Source organism: Apteryx mantelli, chromosome 28 (assembly GCF_036417845.1).
Source record: "Apteryx mantelli isolate bAptMan1 chromosome 28, bAptMan1.hap1, whole genome shotgun sequence".
Classification (NCBI taxonomy): domain Eukaryota; kingdom Metazoa; phylum Chordata; class Aves; order Apterygiformes; family Apterygidae; genus Apteryx; species Apteryx mantelli.
Genome location: NC_090005.1, coordinates 3423488 through 3445262, shown reverse-complemented (window position 1 = coordinate 3445262; position 21775 = coordinate 3423488). Strand labels below are relative to the sequence as shown.

General features: G+C 66.8%; 1 protein-coding gene across 1 annotated transcript; it reads right to left on the bottom strand.

The window, feature by feature from the left end:
• Window positions 1-1797: 1797 nt before the first annotated feature.
• Window positions 1798-21290, bottom strand: ITGA3 (integrin subunit alpha 3). The gene is made up of 26 exons (XM_067312112.1): window positions 21070-21290; window positions 11571-11692; window positions 11228-11310; window positions 10749-10998; window positions 10422-10505; window positions 10008-10215; window positions 9466-9659; window positions 9049-9137; window positions 8740-8876; window positions 8469-8555; window positions 8294-8361; window positions 7852-7988; window positions 7360-7506; window positions 7031-7128; window positions 6661-6826; window positions 6498-6566; window positions 6321-6400; window positions 5942-6019; window positions 5552-5654; window positions 5277-5447; window positions 4989-5102; window positions 4073-4186; window positions 3653-3751; window positions 3418-3543; window positions 2420-2575; window positions 1798-1883 (listed from the first exon to the last, which is right to left on the bottom strand). The coding sequence occupies exons 1-25, from the start codon at window positions 21252-21254 to the stop codon at window positions 2465-2467; spliced, it is 3120 nt and encodes a 1039-aa protein (XP_067168213.1). The 5' UTR covers window positions 21255-21290; the 3' UTR covers window positions 1798-1883; window positions 2420-2464.
• Between the last annotated feature and the right edge of the window lie 485 nt (window positions 21291-21775).

The following is a 21775-nucleotide window of genomic DNA, read 5'->3' as shown; positions in this document are numbered from 1 at the left end:
CCGGCCCCGGCCCGCTCCGACCCGCCGCCCCCGGCCCCGGCTCCGCCGCCGGCCCCGCCCCGCGCCGCGCCGCGCGCAAACAACCCGCCCGCCGGCCAATCGCCGCCCGCCCCGCCCGCTGGCCCCGCCCCGCTCGCTAGCGCCGCCGCTCTGGCTCCGCCCCGCCCCGCCAGCCCCGCCCCCCCCCGCCCCGAACCACTTCGTGCCCGCAGCGGTCCCTGCTCAGCCCCTTCCTGCGCCCCCCCCCGAGCCGATACCCCTGCGCCCCCCGGGTCTTGCCCCCATTGCCCTGCCCACCCGGGTACTTACCCCCCTGTTACCCCGGCTTCCCAGGGTATTGCCCCCTGTTACCCCTGCCCACCCGGGTACTTACCCCCCCTGTTACCCCTGCCCACCCAGAGCATTTTTCCCCCCCGTCCCTTTTCCCCCGGGGTATCTCCCCCCATTACCCCTCCCCACATAGGGTATTTTCCTCCATTACCCCCTCCCAGCCCGGTAGCCCCCCCGCTTCATCCCTCTCCAGCCAGAGAGTTTTCCCCCCCCATGACCCCCTCCTCCCCAGGGTAGTTCCTGCCCCCGTCACCCCTCCTCACTTGGGGCATTTCCCCCCAATACCCCGTCCCACGAGGCCCTACCCCCCCCCCCAGGCCCCGCACAGCCCTTTGGCCCCTGCTGCGTGTCCCCCCCCCCCCCCCCGAGTCAAGGTCTCGGCTGGCGCAGGGGGGAGGCGAGAGGTTACAAATCCCGGAGCGGGGCTTTATTGGGCACCAGGGACAGGGCGCGCGCCCGGCCGGGGGGACACGCCGCCCCCGGGCCCTAGTACCGACCACGCTCCGGAGCTCCACACCGAAACGCACACGAGAGACACAGAATAACTTAACCCCCAGGGCAGCGTCGGCATCTGCGGGGCAGGACAGAGCCCTGGGGCAGGACAGGCTCCCCCAGCCCCAGAGTCGCTGCAGGGGCTAAGGCTGCACGGAGGGGTTTCCCCTCCTGGTGCTCTGCACCCCCCGTGCCAAGGCCGTGTCCGCGCTGGCCCCGACGCTGGACGGGGAGTAGGGAAAGGAATGTGCGGGATCAGGCTCCCGTGCTGCTTTGGGGAGGAGGAGGCAGGGGAGGAAGGCTCTGCCCTCCCACTGCACCCCGTCCCCGTGCAACACGCGGCCCCGGCGCGAGCCGAGCAGAGTCCCGCGGTCAGCGCGGAGGGAAGCGGGGGACACACAGGGGGTCATTCACGTCGCCCCCAGAGGCGCCGGGGGGCTCGGGGAGACGCGGGGTGCGCGAGCGTGTCCCGGCGTGCGAGGACGTGTCTTGGACACCCGGCAGGGAGGAGTGTCTGCGCGCGGCAGCCCCGCCGGCGCACGGAGGGCGCGAGGCTGCTGCCGCGGGGGGAAGGCACTAGTGAGACCAGCAGCGATCGTGTCGAGGAAGGCGGGGGGACGCGTCGGGCTCAGCCCCGCGCCGCAGCAGCCCTCCCGTCGGGAGCGCGAGGTGCGAGCGTGCGAGAGGCGGGTCGTGCACAAGAGGGCACGGGGAAGCGTACGGGAGGGCACGCGAGCGAGCGCGGGGACGCAGCCACCTCCCTGGGCAACGGGGAGGCGGATACGGGCAGGAAAAGATCCCCTTGTGCAAAGTAAAACCAGTCCTCGTGCTCCCCTCGCCCGACGGCTCGGCGGGGACGCGCGCGGCCCCCGGCCCCGCTGGCGGGGGTGAGGGCGGGGGGGTCAGTAGTACTTCTCTGGCTCCTGCCAGCTTGTTACCCAGTGTTTCTTGCGCCGGCGGGGCAGGAGGCCGCCAGGCTGGTAGCGCTGCTCCTGCCGGATCCTCACCGCGTGGTACTTGGGCATGATCCGGTAGTAGCGAGTCCGCTGGAAGAAGTCGCACTGCGGGGGGAGAAGGAAGGAGCAGGTTAACGCAGGGACGGGGGACAGAGGAGAGAAACCGGGAGGAGAAACCGGAGCCCAGAGACAGATCAGACAGGCGGAGAGTGAAAAGAGGATCCAGAGCCGGCGAAGGGGGACAGGACCCCTCGCCCGCCGCGCAGCGCGTGCCTCGGCTTCCTCTCTGCCGTGGGTGCTGTGCACCAGCCTGATGCTTCGCACGAGCCGTTCACCTTTGCAGCCGGCCCGTGGTGACGAACACCCCGAGGAGGCCGTCTCCTGCCTCTGTCCCAGCCGCTCCGGGACTCTCATGGGGCAGAGGCCAAGCAAGGCCCGTGGCCTCGAAGACGGAAAGGAAAAACTGTCCTGGAGCGGCTCGAGGGAGATGCACACGGAGACCTTGCACCCCTATGGGGGCCCTATAGGGCCCGGCAGGAAGGGATGGAGCAGTGAAGGGAGAGCGGAGGAGGCTGGAGAGAAGGAGGGTCCCGCTGCAGCCGGCCCAGCAGGACGCAGGGAATGAGGGTCCGGGGCATTACCAAGCGGGTGGAGTGGGTGCTCGGGGGCAACGGGGCTGCCCCCAGCTAGTAGTCGTCCGTCAGCCGCTCCGTTTCAGACGGCTGGATCTTCATCTCCGCCTTCTGGCCCTTGGCTTCGTACATGGCCCGCGTGTTGGCCCGCCGGAAGAAACCGCACTGCGAGGAAGGAGGCGACACGGGTCAGGGGACACGGACGAGGGGCCCAGAGTGGGAACGCTCTGGCCCAGAAGTGGCCACATCCAGGGAATGGCTGGGAGATGACAGAGAGGGGCGGCTGGGAGCCACCTGCCCAGGGTAGGGGCAGAGGAGCAGCGGGCCAAGAGCTGCACCCTGCTGAGGGCTCGTCCTTGGGGACACAGGGTGGGGGGCCCTGCAGATGCTGCGGAGGGACAGCACCTGGCTGGTCCCATGCAACCCCTCCTGGCCAGAGAGTGGGGGGGGTCCTCGGGGGGTCAGGGACCCCCACACCCTGCACCGCTGCAGGGAGGAGCTGGGAGCCAAAGAGAAGGGCAGGATGAGGCCCCTGCAGCTGTGAGAGACCTGATGCTGCAGGAGGAGGCGAGGGACAAGGAGGTGCCATCGTCCAGCCCTGCCTCGGCTGTTTCGACTCCCGCAATATTTTGCCATGTCTCCCTACTCCGGGAGGGGCAGGGCCTTCGATCTGCTCTTTCTGCTCTCCCTCCTTGGCCACACAGTGGCAGCAGGCTCGTTCCACCCCAGAGGTGGGTGCGTTTCTGCATCCTGTATATGGCCTCCTCCTGGGCCAGCTCCCACCCGGAGGGGCTGCCCGTGGCCATCCGGAGAGGCGGTTTCTCATGCCTCTGCCTGAGTTTTGCTGCCTGGAGCCGTCCGTGAGCATCCCACATCCAGGTGGAGAATCACCAGCCATCGGTGACATGAGCACGTCAGGTCTCACAGCAGCTCCTGCACCACTTGCCCGCAGGACAGGGGGATCCAGACACCTGCCAGGCTGGGAGCAGCGTCGACGAGGTGCTCACCTTCCACAGCAGGACGATGATCAGCCCTAGCAGCAGCAGCCCGGCCGCCACGGACACCAGCACCAACCACAGCGCAATCTCGGCTGGCTGCTCCTCCGTCAGCTCCGAGTCAACGTCCACAGAGAACTGGAAAGGCCAAGAAAAGGCTCACTGGGGGAAGGGGGCCTGGGCTGGGGGGAGCTCCCAGTAACCCCAGTCCCAGCCCGTTCCAGTCAGAGGCTCTGGTGTGACTCACCCGCACTGTGTGGTTCTTCATGTTGATGGTGGGGACGTGGGTCCGGAGGAACAGCGTTGCTGTGCCATCCACCTTCACCCGGTCAAAATCGCTGTACTCCTGGGGGCACACAGGTGATGGAGGGGTCTCGGGACTGCCAGGACCACTGGCACTTAGCTGGTGGCCCCAAGAGTCCCAGAGCAGAGGACACCCCATCTCCAGGCAGCCATACCAACCTCACCCCTTCCAACCCCTGCTGCTGGGAACAGGGTGAGGGATGGATGATAGTTGCTGAGCTGAGACCTGGCAAACTCAGTGCCTTGTTTCAGCAGCGTCCCTAGCTCCCTGGGAGGAGCAGCCCAGCCCTGACCTCAGAGCTGACCCAGCTCTGCCAGCACCCACTGCCCCCCACAAAGCCGAACCGCAGGGCCCTGCACTGACCTCGATGAAGGTGCTGTTCCACACGCGGGCGCGGATGCTGAAGGTGGTGGGGTGCTGGGTGTCGTGGACGGGGCACTCGAACCAGATGCAGTGGGCTGTGCCCTTGGAGCAGCTCTGGGAGGAGGGAGGGGGCGCTCAGGGGGGTGCACAGCCCCAGAGTCTGCAGAGCACCTTGCCAGCGCAGTATGCCACGCACCAACACCGGACAGGGGAGCTGGTGCGTGCAAGTGAGCGTATCACTGCGCACACACGCGTGCAGCTATGCCTGTGCACGTGCCGTTGCGCAGCGGGCTGTAACTGTGCACGTATGTGGCTACAGCTGCATACGCTCCACATGCCTAACTATACGTGTGTGTAGCTGTGTGTGTGACCTTCAGAGATGCGTTTGTGCATGTGTGACTACAGCTGGGTGCATTGTGCATGTGTGTACACACACGCAATTCGGTGTCACTGCATGTACAAGCGTGCAGCTGTGTTGCATACACACGTAACGAGCTGTGCTGTGTGTACACGAGTCACTATGCGCATGCTGCTGCATAAACGTGTAGCTCTGTGTGTGCAGGTACGTCGCTGCATGGGAGGATGTGTGCAACCCTATGCGTGACTGCATACACACACCTGTAGCTGCCTGTAGCGGCAGACTGTGCTCACAGGTAGCTGCGTGTGTTGCTGTGTGTCGCTCTGCGCATTGCTGTGCGCATGTCACTGCCTGTGAGCACCCTGCAAGAGACAACTGCCGCCCAGTGGCTGCAGCCAGAAGCGTGCGCTGCGTCCCCAGCCCGCAACCGTGTCCAGAGGCACCTGCATCCCGTCCCCGTCCCAGCAGCGCTGGTGGAGGGCACGTAGGTACCAGACCCCCAGCCCCTCCGTCCCCCAAAGCCGGAGGCCCCCAGGACCATCCCCAGGCCCCACTCACCAGCACCACCTCCGACTTGGCCTTCTTGGCGGTGGCCAGGGTGATGGGGGGCTCTGCCAGCTGCAATCCCTCCAGCTCACGTCTCTGCCGGGATGGGACCTTGTCCTCCAGGAGCTGGAAAGGAATGAACCCTGTTAGAGCCCGGGCAACCCTGATCAAACAAGGGTGAACAGGGCTGGAAACACTGAAGCAGGGGCACAGGCATGTCCTGCCATTCTGCAGGTCATGCTCACCCTGGAGAGGGCAGAGCCTGGACACCTGCAAAGCACCAGTGATGAGGACACTCACAGTGAGGTTGAGGGGGTTAATGACTCCCCCGGGGGGTTGGCAGGTCTCGTTGTTGTTGACGAGGATCTCCGTGGGGTACAGGAGCCATTTGCCATTGGGGATCTCGTAGGGCCACTCAAAACCGAGCAGGATGGTGCCCAGGGTACCCAGCGACTCTCCCTTGGTGGTCACCTGCAAAGCAAAGCCTGGTGGCACCGGGGAAGGAGCTGCCCCTGTCCCAACCCCACCACTTCGACGCCGCCAGGACCGGCTGCCCCGCTGCGCACTGGCCTCACCTGGAAGTCGAAGGTGAGGGCGCTGCCCACGTCCTGCTCTCTCTGCATGGCCGACTCGCCCACCACCGTCCCGCTGAAGTGCGACTGGACGTGGGAGGAGGCTCTGGGGACAGGACAAGGGGGACATGCATGGTGAAGGGGGCGGAGAAGGGAGGGAGCATCTCTGGGGCTGGAGATCAGGGCATGGCTGATCTCCATGGCATCTACGTGCCTGATTCGTGGATGCACCAGGCTGTGCTCGCTCCAGGCACAGCCAAATTCGGGCCAAAGCACTGGGTTTCTGTGGGCACCCACCCTCCACCAGGGGAAAGAGCAGGGTGCACTGCCTGGGCTGCTGGGCTGGACGCAGAGGGCACAGAGGGACACGGGTCACAGCCCTGCCACACTCACATGGTCAGCGACGACTGGATGCTATAATCCACCAGCAGCTTGGCCAGCACGGGCTGCAGGTCCTCCTGGGTGCTTTGCCTGCAAGACACCACCCCAGGGTCAGCGTCTCCCTCCGCTGAACAGCATGGGGAGCCCCCCATCTTCCCAGCAAGAGCCTTGGGGGTGCCTTGTCTTGCCAGCTCCAGGAGCCCTGCTGGGTTTAGCAGCTCAACTGTTTTCCAATTCTCTCGTGGAGCAGCTGAGGGCTCTTGCTACACAGCTGTGCTCTGCCCCAAAGGCAGTCGCATTTCCACTCACTGAACGAGGAGCCAACATCCTTCCAGGCACCTTTTCCCCAGCCCCTGCTTCCAGCCACCCTTGCCTGCCCAGGGACACTCACGTGGATAGGTCCAGCCACACCAAGACCTCTCGTGTGTCCAATGTGATCCCAATGGCCTCAAAGGTGATGATCAGCTCTGCCTGCAACACAGACGGACTTTGGAGCAGCATGGCCAGACCCCTGCCTGCCTACAGAGTCCCCAGGCGGGGCTCAGGTGGGCCTGAGGAGAGCACTCACCCTCTGGTTCCTCTTGAAGGGGTTGCCCAGCTCACACAGCACTGTCTCCGCAAAGGTACAGGCCCCACTCTGGGGAGGGGAAGAGTGTGAGGAACATCCTGGCAGTGCCAAGCCCGGGCCTTTGCCCCTTTTCCAGTTGGAGAATGGGGAGGACGTCCCTTACCGGGCGGACAGAGGAGGGCAGTAGGGTTGCAGGCACTGTGATGTTGAGCAGGGCCTCGTGGGCATCTTCGCCGTTGAAGGCCGTGGTGGGCGTGTTGGTGATGTTCACGCTCAGGTACAGCTTCCGCATGTCCCGGCTGTACTGCAGCACCTGGGTCCCGTTCAGCCTGCGCCGAGCAGAGACCGCCCCCGCTCAGCACAGGGGTGCCCACATGGTGCCACCCACCACAGCATGAATCCACCCCAGTGAGACGGAGACGCTGGCACACGCCAGGATGGGGATGCTGTGGCTGAGGGGTGACCTAGGCTGGGCAGGGGATGGCACAGCAGACAGGAGAGGTGGACAGAGACCCGGGGCTGCCCGTTCTCACCTGGGCAGGGGCTGGTTCTGGTCAGTGACGAAGCTGCTCTGGAGCTGGAGGTTGCTGTAGCACTTGTTGTCCATGCCACACTCCTTCTGGAACTCGATCTGAGGGACAAGGACGTCTCCGTGTCAGCACCCATCCCTTCTCCGATCCCCAAAGCACAGAGCCGGGCCCAGAGGGGCACTCACAGCCCAGCCCTTGGGGCTGCGCCTGCTCCCGTTTACACATGGGGACACTGAGGCATGGGCAGAGCCTGGAGGGCCCCCCCATGCCCCCAGGATGCCTGCACAGAGTCCATGCCCCCACCCGGCCTGTTCGCCCGCTCCGCGTGGCACCTTAGTCTCGTTCTCGTGGGACTGGTCCTCGTTGAGGACGGGGAAGGCGTTGAGGGAGTGGAGGCCCAGCTGGAAGGTCCTGGGCCTCTCCAGCAGCGAGTAGTTCATGGAGAGCATGATGGGGTGTAGCTTGTCCCGGATGTTCTCCTGTGGGATGGAGGAAATCACAGTAAAGCACTGACTCTCTCCCTGTCCCTTCTCCAGCTCCAGCCACAGCAAAGCAGCCTCCGGCCACATCTAGAGGCATCAGTTCCTGCTCCACACCCCTGTCTACAAGACCCATCAAACTCACTGCAGCTGTAGCCTGAATTCAGATCTCTTTTCCTGCTGGAAAATGCCCTGATCCCTCTGCTCCCAGAAGCCTCTGCACCTCACCATCCCCCCTTCTATCTTCCAGGATCTGGTTCCCCGATCCAGTGTCACGAGCAGAACAACTCGTAGCGCACACACGCACACATCCAGACGCACATGCATGCACTCACACCCACTCACCACCAGCAGGAGCTCCTTGGTTTCGCAGCGGGTGTCAGGCATACGGAAGATGCCGCGGTAGGTGGCAGAGTGCGTCTCCAAAAACTTCACCCTGGGGGGGTGCCGGTCCTTGTCAGCCTCTAACGTGTACTCCAGGTCTGCGGGGGGGAAAGCAGTGCCGTGGGGGTCACACAGCTGCGTGTCCCCCTGCACACACGTACACGTGAACACAGTCACCCGTGTGCACGCATATCCCCTACACGCATGTGCGTGTACACATCCCACACCCACGGCTCATATCCTCCCCCATAGACGGGTGCACACGCACCCCCTGCATGCAAGCGTGTCCCCCGACGCACCCCTTCTGCACGCACCCTTGCACAAGCGCCTGCGTACGTCCCCCCCCCACACTCAGACCCATTCCCGTGCGCACACGCATAACGTGTCCCCCCCGTGCACTCACTGATCCTCTCCTTGTACTTGGGGTCGCCAGCGCTCTGGTTATAGGAGAAGCAGACGGTCACCTTGATACTGTGGGGGGAAACGGGGCTGTGAGCAGAGCCGCCTGCAGCACCCCGCAGCCCACGCGTCCGCGGTGCGGCGCCGTGAGTGGGACCGACCATGCCGGGGGGCCTTACCAGGAGTCAGGGGTGCACCAGGCAGGGTCCACCTTGCTGGGGTTCACCGCCAAGGTCTTGTTCAGGATGTTGATCACAGGACGAGCTCTGGGCAGCAAGACAGGGCTCGGCTGAGCCTCCTAAAGTGGGACCAGGCTCCCCCTCGGCACACGCGTGCCCACCTCGCGGGGGGAGCGGGGTGCTTGAAAAGGCAGGGACAGTCCCCAGGGCAGGGAGGTGGCAGTGCCAGGACAGAGGGCTCAAGGACGTCCACCGATCCCTGCTCCCTTACCTGAGCAGGGCAATCCTGTCCGCCAAGCTGCCCACCAGGAGGTCGGGGTAGGAGTTGCTGTCCACATCCAGCCCCCCACTAAGCGAGTACCCGAAGGTTCGCATGCTGGCGGGGCCCAGATCTGAGCCGCTGATCACCTGGGGGGCACGGTAGAATTGAGGGGGGTCACCCACTGCTCAGCAGCACCACATCAGCCCCGCGGATCTGGAGATCCCCCTGCATCCCACCCCTGGACTGGAGGATGCTCAGAGGCAGTCCAGCCCCCCCTCTGCCAGCTGAGGGAGCCCCCCTGCCCCATGGGGCTGTTACCTGCCGGGGTTTGTCCAGCAGTCCTTCTGCACTGCTGTGGTAGATGTAGACCTTGCCGGGCCCCTCAAAAGGAGCCCCCACAGCGATATCTGTGGGGAGAAGAGAAAGGTCAGTCCCATGGGGATGGGGTAGGGGCTGCCCCGCAGCACCTCTGGTGCTTCCTCAGCGCCTCCTCAATCCCCCCACCCCATTCTCACCCACGCCTTCTCTTCCTTGAACACCCCCACCCCTTCCTGACCACCCCAGGCCTTCCCCAGAGACCTCCATCTCCCCAAAGCTCATTATACCCCCCAAGTGGGATCCCCCTCATACCCCAAAGATCCCCCCTGCACCCCCAGAGGCAGCCCCGCTGCACCCCAACCCCACCATGCCACACACCCTGGGGTCCCCCTGCAACGGGGTCCCCCAGCCCCTCACCCTGGAAGCCGTCCTGGTTGATGTCCCCGATGCTGGCCACAGCGAAGCCAAAGGCGGAGTAGCTGGGGCCGGTGAGCACCAGGCTGGGCTCGGGCCGGAAGCCCCCCACCTCGTTCATGTACACGTACACGGCGCCCCCCACCTCCTGCTTCCGCTTGAAGTAGTAGGGGGCTCCCACCACCAGGTCCTGCCACCTGCAGGGCCGAGGGGCAGGTCAGGGCTGGGGGGCTGCGACGCAGGCCAGCAGCGTGGGCAGACCCCTCTTCGTAACACCCCACCCTGACAAACCCAGGTGTCCCCCAGGGAAAGGGGGGAGACCTCCCCAGAAGAGGTGGGGACCCCCGAAAGCTGCAGGAAGACATACTCCCCCTAAAGAGCAGTGAGACCCCTGAAGTGAGCCAAAAGCCCCCACAAAGAGGATGGAGACTCCCATCAATACCCACCCCAGGCTGCGACCCACAGAGACCCCTCTGAGCTAAGGGATGCCCCAGGAGAGACCACCATCCCCCAGAGCTGGGGGGGCCCAGCCCTGCCAAACTCACTCGTCGTTGTTGAGGTCCGCCAGGGCCACGGCGCTGCCGAAGTAGGAGCCGACCTGGTGGCCGGGGAGCAGCAGGCTCTTCTCCAGGGTGTGCTGGGGGCTGCGGCTCAGCAGGTACACGGCGCCCTTGTGCTGGTACCGCGGAGCGCCCGACACCACTGTCACCGCGTTCTGCTGCAGCACAGCGCTGCCCATCTCCACCGTGTACCCTGCGGCCAAATCCCGCGGGTGAGCCGGGGGCCAGCGACGGGACCCCCGCCGGGGCACGGCCGCCCCAGGGAATCCCCCGACATCCCCAAACCCCATGCCCTTCTCCAAGTTCTCCCTAACTCCTCATCCCCCAAACCTCCTCCAGACCCAAATCCCTCCAGAGCCGCCAAGGAACTGGGGGGAAGCCCAGTGCCCTGCTCCCCACCTATGTAGATGTTGCCATTCTTTTCGTTGGGGTAGGAGAAGTCGTGCAGGTCCCACATCTCCCGCTGCAGCATGTAGTCGGTACCTGCAAGAGCAGAGCAGGTATCAGCCCCTCGCCACCAGCCTGCTGCCCCCCGCTGCCCGGAGTGGTCCCGCGTGCGAGCGCACACGCAGGCGTACGCGCTCGGAGGCATGCAGACACGCTCGCCCATCGCAGCGGCACGCATGCATGGGCACGCAGACGAGCACACACGCGCACAGAGGCACACGCACGTGCACACGGGCTGTTTGCCCCGTCCCTGCCCAGGCAGGGGCCATGCCCGCACACCTTGCCAGTTGTAGGCGCCGGGCGCCCCGAAGTAGATGGTGTTGGTGGTGAAGCCAGCGCTGGTGCCCATCTGGCACATGCCCGTCTCCTCGGCGTCCGTGTTGGAGTTGCACATCTCGTTGTGGTAGGTCTGCCACTCGTCGCTGATGTTGAGGCGCAGGTCGTTGCCCCGCACGTAGCACTTGCCCACCATGCGCCGCTGGTCCTCGCTGCCCGACCACAGCACCTTCGTGTAGCGGTGAGCGCAGGCCTGCCGGCACAGCCCGGCCTCAGCGCCCAGGGCACCCGCAAACTGGGGGGCTATAGCCCCCTCCGTCCCAGTGCCACCACTGCAGGGCTGGGTCTCTCTGCCCACACGTCACCCCACAGCTTCCCACAGGTCCCTGGCCAAGGGGACAGGGGAAGAGAGAGGTGACACGCAGCCGCCGGCACAGCTGCGAGGGCCGACACAGGGTGTGCGAAGGTCCACGCGCACTCACCAGCACCCTCCCAGCTGGCTGCCGCTGGCTGACCACCGTCACTCCCAGCCACATGTCCTCGATGATGTACTTGTCCGGCTCACCTAAGCCAGAGGAGACACGGCGTGAGAGTCGGGAACGTGGCACAACGAGACCTCCGGACCCAGGGGACGCGGCAGGCAAAAACATGGAGAAACCCCCCTTCCACCCAGGGGCCAGATGGGGCTTTTCCCAGGGCAGCCCTTGCCCTCTCTGTGGTGGGCATCGACAGAGGAACAGGGGCCTGGCTGGAGGACGGGAGCGAGGGAGCGTTGGGATGGGGGGTACCAGGGGTGCCGCAGGGTGCTTGGGGGCACTCACGTACTCTTCAACTCAATATCGAGCCTCTGGCAGTCGCTTTTGGAGGCGGTGAGGGGGCAGGAGTAGACGGCGCCCGTCCGCGTGCCGTTCTCCGGGTCCACATCTTGGGGCGCCCCGACCAGCAGCCTGGGGGGAGCAGAGGGAAGAGGGGCATGTGACGGGAGGCAGCGATCGGCACGCGCCTCCCTGGCCTTCGCCTGCCCCAAAGCCCTCCACCTCGCTTGGCGGTGCAGAAACCAGGCAGACTACCGTGGGGGAGAGCCAGGCTGGCGGTTCCTCGGAGGGAGCGGGAGCGGGACGGGGGCCCCCCCGCTAGCACGAGCGTCCCACGTGCTCCCGCGGCCTGGGATCTCCCGCCCTCCGCGGTGCAGGCGCGGGAAGGCTGAGCGCGAGCTGGCATCCCTCCACGTCCCAGCCGAGAGGAACCCGAGCCAAGTCCCACGCCGTGCTGGGAAACGGGCCCTCTCCGGGGAGCTGAATCAGCCACGAGACAACACTTCCCGGAGCGCGCCGTGCCAGCCCTCCCCGAGCCTCCGACCCCCTCGCTGTGGCAGGGAGACGGGGCCGCCCTGGCTCCATCTCCATGGCTCCCTCCACCCCCGGGTCTGAAACAGTAGCAGGAACCGGGGTTGCCTGGGGACCCCGTACCGACGTGAGCGCGGACACGTGCAGGGCTCATTACACCGCTGGCAGCGACCAGCCTCTCTCCTTCCCCCCTGGCAGCGGCGCGCGCGGCCGGGTGCCCGAGCACATGTGCGCTGGAAGGTGGGGAGCTGCCTCAAAGGGCTACGGCAGCCGGGGCAAGGCTCCCCCTCCGGGTAGCAGGACGGATTGACGGACGCGCTCTGCGCCGGCTCCATTCCCAGCCTGAGCTCACTGCAAAGCCACTCAATCCCAGCGCACGCGGGGGTGTGGGAACGGCAGGCTTGGATGGCGCCTGCGAACCGTGCCTTGCATGCACGGTGTTCCCAGCTCAGGCAGGGCCGGGCAACGCGGGGCTTGGGCTGCAGGACGCCGGGCAAGGCAGGGGAATGGAAACGCAGAGCGATTCGGCACGACTCGGTCGTCGTCAGCGCCGGGAAGAGGACGCCAGGGCCCCACGCGTGTGTAAACAGCCAGAGCCTTTCCCAGCCAACCTTTGAGCCGCTGGCGGGGCCCAGGCCTCGGCGCGGCACAGCTGCGCCGTGTCCGCGGCCGGCCGACAGGCTCGCTGCCTCTCGCGGCTGTGCCAGCGCGCGGCTTGCCGAGGAATGCTGCGATAAACACAGGCAGCCGGATGCAACGCCAGCGAGGGGAGGGAGAGACCCCGAGGTCGGGGTTGGGGGGGGGGGCGAGCGGAGAGGCAGAGCCGGCGAGATGCGGGGCTGGGCAGGGAGAGGATCTTTGGGAAGGAAGGTGCGGCAGAGCGGAGCACGGATTAGCTGCCGGAGGCGCACGGATGTGCACGCACGCACACGTGCTTTCCCCTTTCCTGCAGGAATCCGGGCTTGTCTCATCCCGTCCGCCTGGCAAGGCGGCGCAGGGGGTCCCGTGGAGGCCGGGGTGTGCGGGGGGGGTTCCTGGGGTGACTCAGGTCCCCGCTGAGTCACAGCGGAGCCACGCAGGGGGGAGCGAGTCAGCGGCCCTGGAGGGGCACGGGTGCCCGGGGGGAGCGCGGCTCCACGGGAACGCCGTAAGGCCCACGGCCTGGCTCCACAGGCACTGACACCCCCAGGTGCTTTAACACGATGCTGAAGAAGGAGCAAAAGGGACCCCAGCACCCGCCTAAAGCAATTCCCGCCGGCCGATCGCAGGGGCGACGTGCAAGCAGGGATCAGCGCCGCTGCCGGCCCCCCCTCTGCCCCGAGGGGTTTGCAGCCCCCACCTGCACCCGCGCAGGGAAAGAGGCTCTGGCAGCGCCCCAGCCCTCGGGCGGCGGCAGGACAGGGCGCCCGCAGCCCTGCCACGGGGCTCGGGGACGGCAGCAGGACACGGCGTGCCTCCGGGGGCTCCGGAAAGGCCGACCTTTCCGCCGGGAAGTCCTTCAGGGCCCTGAAGACAATGGTGAGGAGGAGGCACGGCAGCGCCGTGCCAGCACAGGAAAAGCTTTCCCAAACACGCGGAGAGCGGAAGCGGGCTGCCAGGCGGAGCCACAGTGCCCAGGTAGTTGCCACAGCCCCGAACACCAGCAGATCTTATCAGAGAGCACTCAAGTAGCGAGCAGGCCCGTTCTCAGCGCAGTCCGTCTTCCGACTGCTTCTCCGTCCCAAAGCACCAGCTCACACAGAGGACAGAGGCAAGGTCAGCTTGCTGTCCCCATCCTCCCCCGGGGGGGAAATCCAAGCCCAGTGTCCGTGCCGACTTCCCCACGGTGCCACGGGAAAGGGCACGACGGGGAGACAGCAGACCGCTTTGGGAGAGGAGGCCGCGCTCGGGCAGGGCTGAACAATGCGAGGCCGGGAGCGCGGGCACGTCCCGGCAGCACCGGCGCTTGCTGGGGCGGGTGACTCAAAGCACAGGCGCAGGAGGAATGCAGGGCCCCAGGCAGCCCCCGCCCCGGCACGCCGGGGCCCCGCGCGCCCAGCTGGCACCGGGCACCGCCAGCGGCTTCGCTCCGGCTGAGTCAGCGAGATGCTGGAGCGGGGCGGACAGAGTCATCCGGCTTCAAAAGAGCCCCCAGCGGAGCGCGAGGAGATGCTGGGTGAGACGGCCCGGGGCTCAGCTCCCCCCTTGGCACGGCTCAGCCGCCGCGGAGGGATGGGGATGCCAGAGGTGCCCGCTGCTCCCAGGAAAAGGGGGACCTGCTGAGCCTGAAGGCCGATGCGCACACAGAGAGGGGAGGCTGTTCTCTCCCGCGTTTTTTCCAGTCTGGGATGCTCCACACAAAAGGAATGTGCCTCCCTAATTCCTCCCCCAACACACCACCTTTGGGGAGAGGAGCGATGTGGGGGGGACAACAAGGCACTATTGTCCCCTCTTACCTCAAGGGGAAGTGACTCAGTGCAGCTGCCCTGTGACTCAGGGCTGCAGAGAGAACCCAGGAGTCCGGGAGGCTCCTGCTCTGCCCTCGGGCAGTGCTGCCCCGAGACCCGCGTGCCCAGGGCCGTTCAGCCCGGGATCCTGCCTCTGGAGCCCCACCATAGCCGAGGAGAGCTGCGGGAACGCGCCAGGTGGGACGAGATAACGCAGGACCCCCTCCTGCTGGGCTCCCCCCTTGCAACACGCCTCGGGCAGCGCCTGGCAGGGACAACGCGTCCCAGACACCAGAGAAACTCAGCTGCGACCAGGGGACACTCGAATGGCCCCAGTGGGAGCCCTCAGGTGCCACCACGCTGTGGTTGAGGCTCCCTGGAGCACGGACAGCCCCTCCAGGGCATCGCGCAGCCCCCTGCACCTTGCGGGGCCGGGACGCCCACTGCCAGGACGTACCCCCAGGCTCCCTGGGCTCGGCGGGTGGTCCTGGCTTGGCCAGATCCCAGCTCCAAGCGGAGCCGTTCCCACCCATCACGGCCATGGTCACTCCTCCACGGCCAAGCTCAGCAGGTCCTCCAGGAGGGGGGCAGGGAGCCAACCCAAACCGGGGCGGCTCGAATGTCTCGCTGCCTCTGGCCAAGACTTCCCAGCAAGCCAGCCCACCCGCAGGCTCGGGGCTCTGGATGGAGCAGGGGTGCTGGGGGGACACGTTTAACAGATTTGGGGGGCCCTTGGGATGCTGGAGGCTCCAGGGCAGGAGGGAACGTGCACATCTGTCCCCTCTATCCACGCATGGCCCAACCTGCCCCACAAGAGAGCCCAGCTACCTTGGAGACCTGGCATGGGAGAAAAGTCAAGAGCTGGGACGCCTGGGCTCCCATCTCAGGGAGGGCAGAACCAGTTGTGGCGTCGGTCCCAGGCCAGTGGTCCTGGTGGGGGCACCAGTCCCGTACCCAGGACTCCAGGGCCGTGGGAGGAGGAGCCGAGGCTCAGCCAAGGCCTTGTGCTCCAAGAGCAGCATCCTTTCCAGACGATGGAGCAACTCCAGGATGGTCAAACAGCAGCAGGAGGGGGAGGAAGGGAAGGGAGGGAGGCAAGAATGCAAAAGGCCGTGCCCTGTCCTAATCCGCCCTGGTAAAGCGGGAGGGAGGATGGAGCTGCAGGGCCTCCCTGCAGGCACGGGCCAAGGCTAGGAGAGGGGGAGAGATGACTCCCGCCTGGCCTCAGCATCACAGCGCTAACCAGCCCCGAAATGCAGCAGCCAGCCCAAACCGGAGAGCGAAGCGGGATCCAGCCCAGGCTACAGCAAGAGGAGCTGAGACGGCGGGAGCAATTGCAAACCCGATGCAATCCGGTACCACGGGCTCGTAACGGCTCAGCCCCTTTGCTCCCCCAAAGGGCGCTGCACGAAAACGTGTAGGGGTTTGATGTGCCCTGCAAGCTGCACGCTCCCAAAAAGCGGTATATGGACCCCCAGCCCTGCTCCTGACAGCAGCCCCCACCTGCCTCCCCCAGGGCTGGTTCCCTCTCTCCTTGTGGATGCCGCAGGCGTGAGCCGGAAAGGAAAGAGCTCCACCGCAGCTCACAGGGCGTCTGTCAAACCCCTTCCCCAAACATCCCCCCAAGGGTGGCCAGGAGGGGCCAGAGCCCCGGTGGGTCCTCGGAGGTGCCCGGCCGAGCGCGCAGCCCCAGGAGGGCTGGCCCCGGCGAGGGAGGATGATGAAGGCCGTGGGTCAGGCCGCCTGGCCGGGGCTCCGGCACGGCAGCTGCATCTGCTGCTCTGCAGCCCGCCGGAGCAAGCGAAGCAGCTCATCCATCTCCGGACACTCGCCGGGTGACAAACGCAAAGAGGCGCAAGGGGAAGAGCACGCAGGCACGTGCGAGAGGGATCAGGCTCCAGCTTCCGCACGGCGTCCTCTCCCTCCCCAGGACAGCTGGACACTGAGAAACCCGGAGCGGGGGGAAGTTGACAGCAAGTCCAATCCCTGTTCCCTGTTCGCAGGCAGAATCGGGGCCAGGGGGGGTTGCAGGGACCCTCCCCAGGGCTTTGCACCCAAACATCACCCTGCGATGGCTGCTGGAGCTAGCGCAGGGTGCAGACCTAAGCTCTGCAACCCGGCCGCACGTGGCGCCGGGGTAGAGCCCCCATCGAGCCCTCCTCGCCCCCAAAGGCAAACGCACCAAGGGGTGTCCCCGGCACAGCCCACAGCTCGCCCGAGGCTCGCTGCTCGGGGCCAGCCGGTAGCCATCCACCGCCTCCCCGACTCCTGCACGTTCGCCTCCGGTGCGGTTACACCGGGGCCGAAACATTTGCGATGCGGGGGGGGGCCCTTCTACAATCGATCCTCTAAGACAGCCCCCAGGAGCCCTGAGCACACAAATCTGCTGATGCACACGCCGGAAAGGAAGTGGGTGAGGGAGAGAAATGCCTCTTCGAAGCATCCTTGGGCCCAGACCAACAGCGAGAGACGGATCAATCCGTGGGCGCCGTCACCGCTGCCGAGCAGCCGTTCCCTGCTTGCCAAGGAGACGCAGCCTTGAAGCACCCCGGCAGTTTTCGACAGGCCCTGGCCAAGGAGGGGGGAGTTCGGCCACGCCAGTTCTGGCAATCAGCAGAAAAACATGCAAGCGCGTTTCCTGAATTAGCAGAAGTCCCCGAAGGGAGATGGGGGGGGAGGGCAAGCAGGGAATTAACCCATCTCTGCTACCAGCTGTGCTCTCCCCATTCCCAACCAGCCAGCCGGGAGCTGCTGCCTCCGGATTGCCATTTCTCAGGTCCTCAGAAGCCGTAAAGGCCCCCAAGTGCCAGGGCAGAACCTCTCGTCCCCCACAGACGAGGAAGACACAAGAGAGAAACCGAGGCACTGAGCAGGCTGTGGAGGTGGATGCTGCCTCCTGCCCAAGGCCCTGGTGCTCCCTTCCCCTCCCGGACTGTGCGCACTGGACCCGTGGCCTCCCTGGCCTCGGTTTCCCCACAGGGTTCAGAAATCCCCAAGCCTGGCACGAGTCGGGTTTCCCCCAGCACCTCGCTGCCGTGCTGAGCCTCGCACGGCATCGTCAGGTCCTGCCAACCCAACCCCTCGCTGGAGCTGCTCAGCCGCTTCCCCCCGAAGCTGCTCGGCCGGAGCCTCTAGGAACAGGAGCCAGCGCACGCAGGCGAAGGAGCTCGCGTCAGAGTTTCTTGCAATCTTTCGGCAAGTCAGATAACGCCTGCCACATCCACTTAGCCTTCACCTGGCCGGGGGAGGAGCAAGCAAACAAACCTTTGCATGGACACGGCTCCGGGACATGAGACGCTCGAGTCGCCTCCCCGAGCGCGGGGGACTCCAGCGTCACGCTGGCCCCGGGCCAGCCCTCCAGCGGGCGGCGAGCGGAGGGTCGGGAAGTAGCTGGCTTAGCCCTGCTGGGAGGTCGGAAACGCCAGTTGTGCGCAAGGGGATCTCCACCAGCTCTGGAGATCCCTCTTGTCCCAGGGCGGACCACAGCCACAGTGAATCACCGCTCCGTGGTCTGCACCGGGTCCCTCCATCAGTGACAACTGCTCAGCCTGGGAAAGAGGACCGGCAGCGAGCGCCCCAGCCCGACACCCGCAACGGGGGCCGGTCGGCCCTTCCTCCGCAGCCTCCACTGCGATCCTGAGCCCTGTGCAGGGCGCACAAAAAACACCGCGAGTGGCAGAGACAACAGCGGCAGGAAACAGCCCTTTCCGGCCCCCACCCAGGCGGCGGCGGGTTGCACCTGCGAGGGCCCGCGCAGGGTGCGGCACCCTTTGGAGCCGAGCTGGGCCAGGAGAGAGCAAAGGGCACAGGGAAGAGGCCTCCATCCGCCTGCTTCAGGGCTCCGGCAAGGCTCTTTGCACTGGATTTGACACCTGGCTGACGACTGAGCGGAGGCTGAGCCCGCCGGGGCTGAGGGAGGGGAGCAACCCCCCCCCCGGGCGCAGCATTCTGGCTCTTCACCACCTCCGCTCGCATGCCCAGGCCGCAGGCGCCTCGGGGAGGAAGCTGAGGGCCGACGCTCGTTTGCCACAGCCTGGCTGCAAGACAACGGCGCAGAGGAGGTCGGGGAGCCGGCTGGCAAACCTGCTCAGGTCCCAGCTCACCGCGTCCACCAGAAACGGGGCGGAAAGCCTGGATACAGCCATTCCCAATGTCCCCAATTGGGGACGACAAGCAGCCTCCATCGATGGAGTAGACTCTGGACCTCTTTTGGCCCTAAGACAGCAGAGCTCTGCCCTGCTCCCAGCCCCTGGGCAGCCATGGGGACACAGAGGTGGCAGAGCCAGGGTGGGCCGTGTGCCACCACGAGCCGATCTGGCTGTTCCCCCAAATCCTCATTTCTGAGCTGTCCCACGCGGGAGCCCAGAGGCCTCCGGTTCAGTCCCAGCGACCCAGGCAGGGAGCACAGGGCCTGGAAGGGGAACGTGGTCCCCCCACCTGCCCATGGGAAGGGCGGTGGGTTGTCGGGACACCAAGTCTGGTATCGAGCTCCTGCGACTTCCGCAAGAGGCGAGCTCTTCCCCAAATCTGCCCGCAGCGAGCGTGCGAGGCCTCGGCGAGGTGGGAGCCGCCCACACTCACCTCAGCCCCGTCCTGCCTGCGCGGAGCAGCGAGGGCCGGGGCGCAGCCGCCCCGCAGAGCCCGGCCTCGGCCAGATCCGCTGCCCACGCGCGCGAGGCTCAGCCGGGAAGCAGGAGGGCTCAGAAGGGACCCGTCCCCCCACAGCGGGACCAGGCAGAGCAGGGAGCCCAAGGGAAGGGCAGTGCAAAGCCTCCAGGGGTTTCACGCTCCAAAGTCTTTCCCTGGGAGATGGCGAAGCCCCTGCAGCATCATGCTCAGACACACGCAGGGGGATCGCAAGCCCCTGCCTGGGCCAGAGCCCCCAAACCGCCCCAGAAACAAAGCGACAGCCGCTGCCAACGTCCCCGAGAGCCGACCGGCCCTAGTGCCCGGCTGGGAACCCAACCTCAATCTCCCTCGCCTCGCCGCTGGCTGCTCCAATGCCTCCGGAGCCAGGGGAAGCCGGCCGCGGACAGGAGCCAGCGGGTCCCCACGGCGAGGCGAGGTCCCCGGGGCACACAGCCCGCTCCTCGGCCCCCGCAGCCGTTCTGCGGGGAACCCTTTCACTCCCTCCTCATCGGCAGCAGCAAAACAGCCCACGGCAGGGCGAGCGTCCGAAATGCATCTCTGGAATGCGGAGCGCATGCCTCCGTCCTGCAGCTGCCACGGGTCCGTCCTGCTACGGGCACACGGTGCCGGGCAAGATGGAAAAGACGGAGCCATCCCAGCCCAGCCACCAAAGGGCCCCTGCAGCCTCGCGTTTTGGCTCACAGCAGGAGTTGCACGGGAGGGTGAGCCAGCAAAAACCCGTGCCCCGAGGCCAGAGAAAAACCCAGCCCAACCTGCGCGCTGCGCTGGCTCCTTCTCCCCAGCACGCACACACAACTCGAACCTCCTGCCAGGGCGCTAGGTGCAAAGGGAGTCGGGGATGCTGGCCACAGGGGGATCGGGAAGGGCACGGAGAGAGACCGTGGTGGGTTAACAAGGAGAATGCACTAGCTGAAAAGGGCTTTTGTTGGGGCTTAACGCGGCAGCAGGAATTACAGTTCAACAGGTTTCTGAGGGCTCCCAGCAAAACAGACGCACGGCTGCTAGACAGGAGAGCAGCCTCGCGAGCGGGCTGCGAAAGCGGGAGAGGGGGCAGGCGAGAGGCTTCGCAATCGCCCCAGATAAAGTTCAGCCCAGGCGGTGCTGCGAGCCCACAGGCAGGTACAACCCTGGGCTGCCCACAGCGTATCGGGCGATCCCAGCGTGGCCAGGGCCGCTCCCAGCCTCCGTGCCGGCGGGCGCCGTCAGAGCGCGTCTCTGCCCAGCACGCCGGACGTGCCCTGCGGCACCAGGCTCCCGCGCCCGGACGCTGCACAGGACACCCGTGCCCGGCACCAGGGACCCTCCTGCCTGGCGAATAGGGGTGCGGGGGGAAGCCTGGGGGGTCAGGATGGGACCCCCCCACACACACATCCCAGGAGAGGGCACAGCCCGGAGCTGCGAGGAGGGGATAAACAGCCAAGGGGCTATTTCAGAGCACACGTCTCCCTTCACCGTGGGGCACAGAGCCCCCCCGGGACCCTCTCGTCATGCAAGGGACCCCCCTCCCCACTCCAGCACCTAGACACCGGGACACCCCTCCTCATCTCGCCCCCCCCAAATACCCCCACCCCAGCACCTAAACACCGGGACACCCCTCCTCACCTCGCCCCCCCCGGTGCACCCCCGTCCAGCACCCAAAGCCCCGGGACCCCTCCCCGCTCCAGCCCCTAAAGGCCTGGAAACCCCCCTCCCACCCCGGGACCCCCCAACCCCCCCGCACACCCATAGCGCCCCCCACCCCTGAAGCCCCCTGCCCGGCACGTCCCTCCGCAGCCCCCAAATCCCCGGGACCCCCCTCTCCTCCGGCCCCCTACGCCCCCAGGGCCCCACTTCCCGGGACCCCCCCCCCCTCTCCCCCGGTGTCCCCGGGCGGGCAGGCCCGGCCGCGGCCCCCGCACTCACAGGTACCGCTCCCGCCGCTCGGTCTGCCGGTGCAGCGCCACGGAGAAGCCGAAGAAGCCGCGGCGGGTCGCGCCCTCCTTGAGCACGGGGAAGGCGGTGTCGAGGTTGAAGGCGGCGGCGGCGCGGAGCAGCGCGCCCAGCACCAGCGCGCCCAGCACCAGCAGCAGCCGCCGGCGCCGCGCCATGACCCCCGGCGGCACCCGTACCCTGCCGTGCCGGCACCCGTACCGTGCCCCACCGGAGCCGGTGCGGCGCGCGGGGCGGGGCGGGGCCGCGGGGAGGGGCCGGGCGGGGCGGGCACCGCCCCCTTAAAGGGGCCGGGCCGCCCCCGACACCTGCGGCGCGAGGAGCGCGGGGGGGGGAGGGAGCCGCTCCTCCCCCTCCCCCGGGCAAAGGTCCGCGCGTGCGCACAGGGGCGCGCGCGTGCAAGGGGCGCGCGTGCCCGCGGTGCCCGGGCGCACGGGTGTGCACGCGCGGGGGCACTCGTGCACGGGGTGCGCGTGCACACAAGGGCGCGTGCACAGGGGAGCGCATGCACGTGGGCGCACGTGCACACACGAGCGCGTGCACCCGGGGGCGTGTGCACGAGGGCACGCATGCACACACGAGCGCGTGCACACCGGTGTGTGTGCATGGGGGTGCGTGCACAGGGGCGTGCGTGCACATACGAGCACGTGCACACCGGTGAGTGTGCACACGAGGGTGC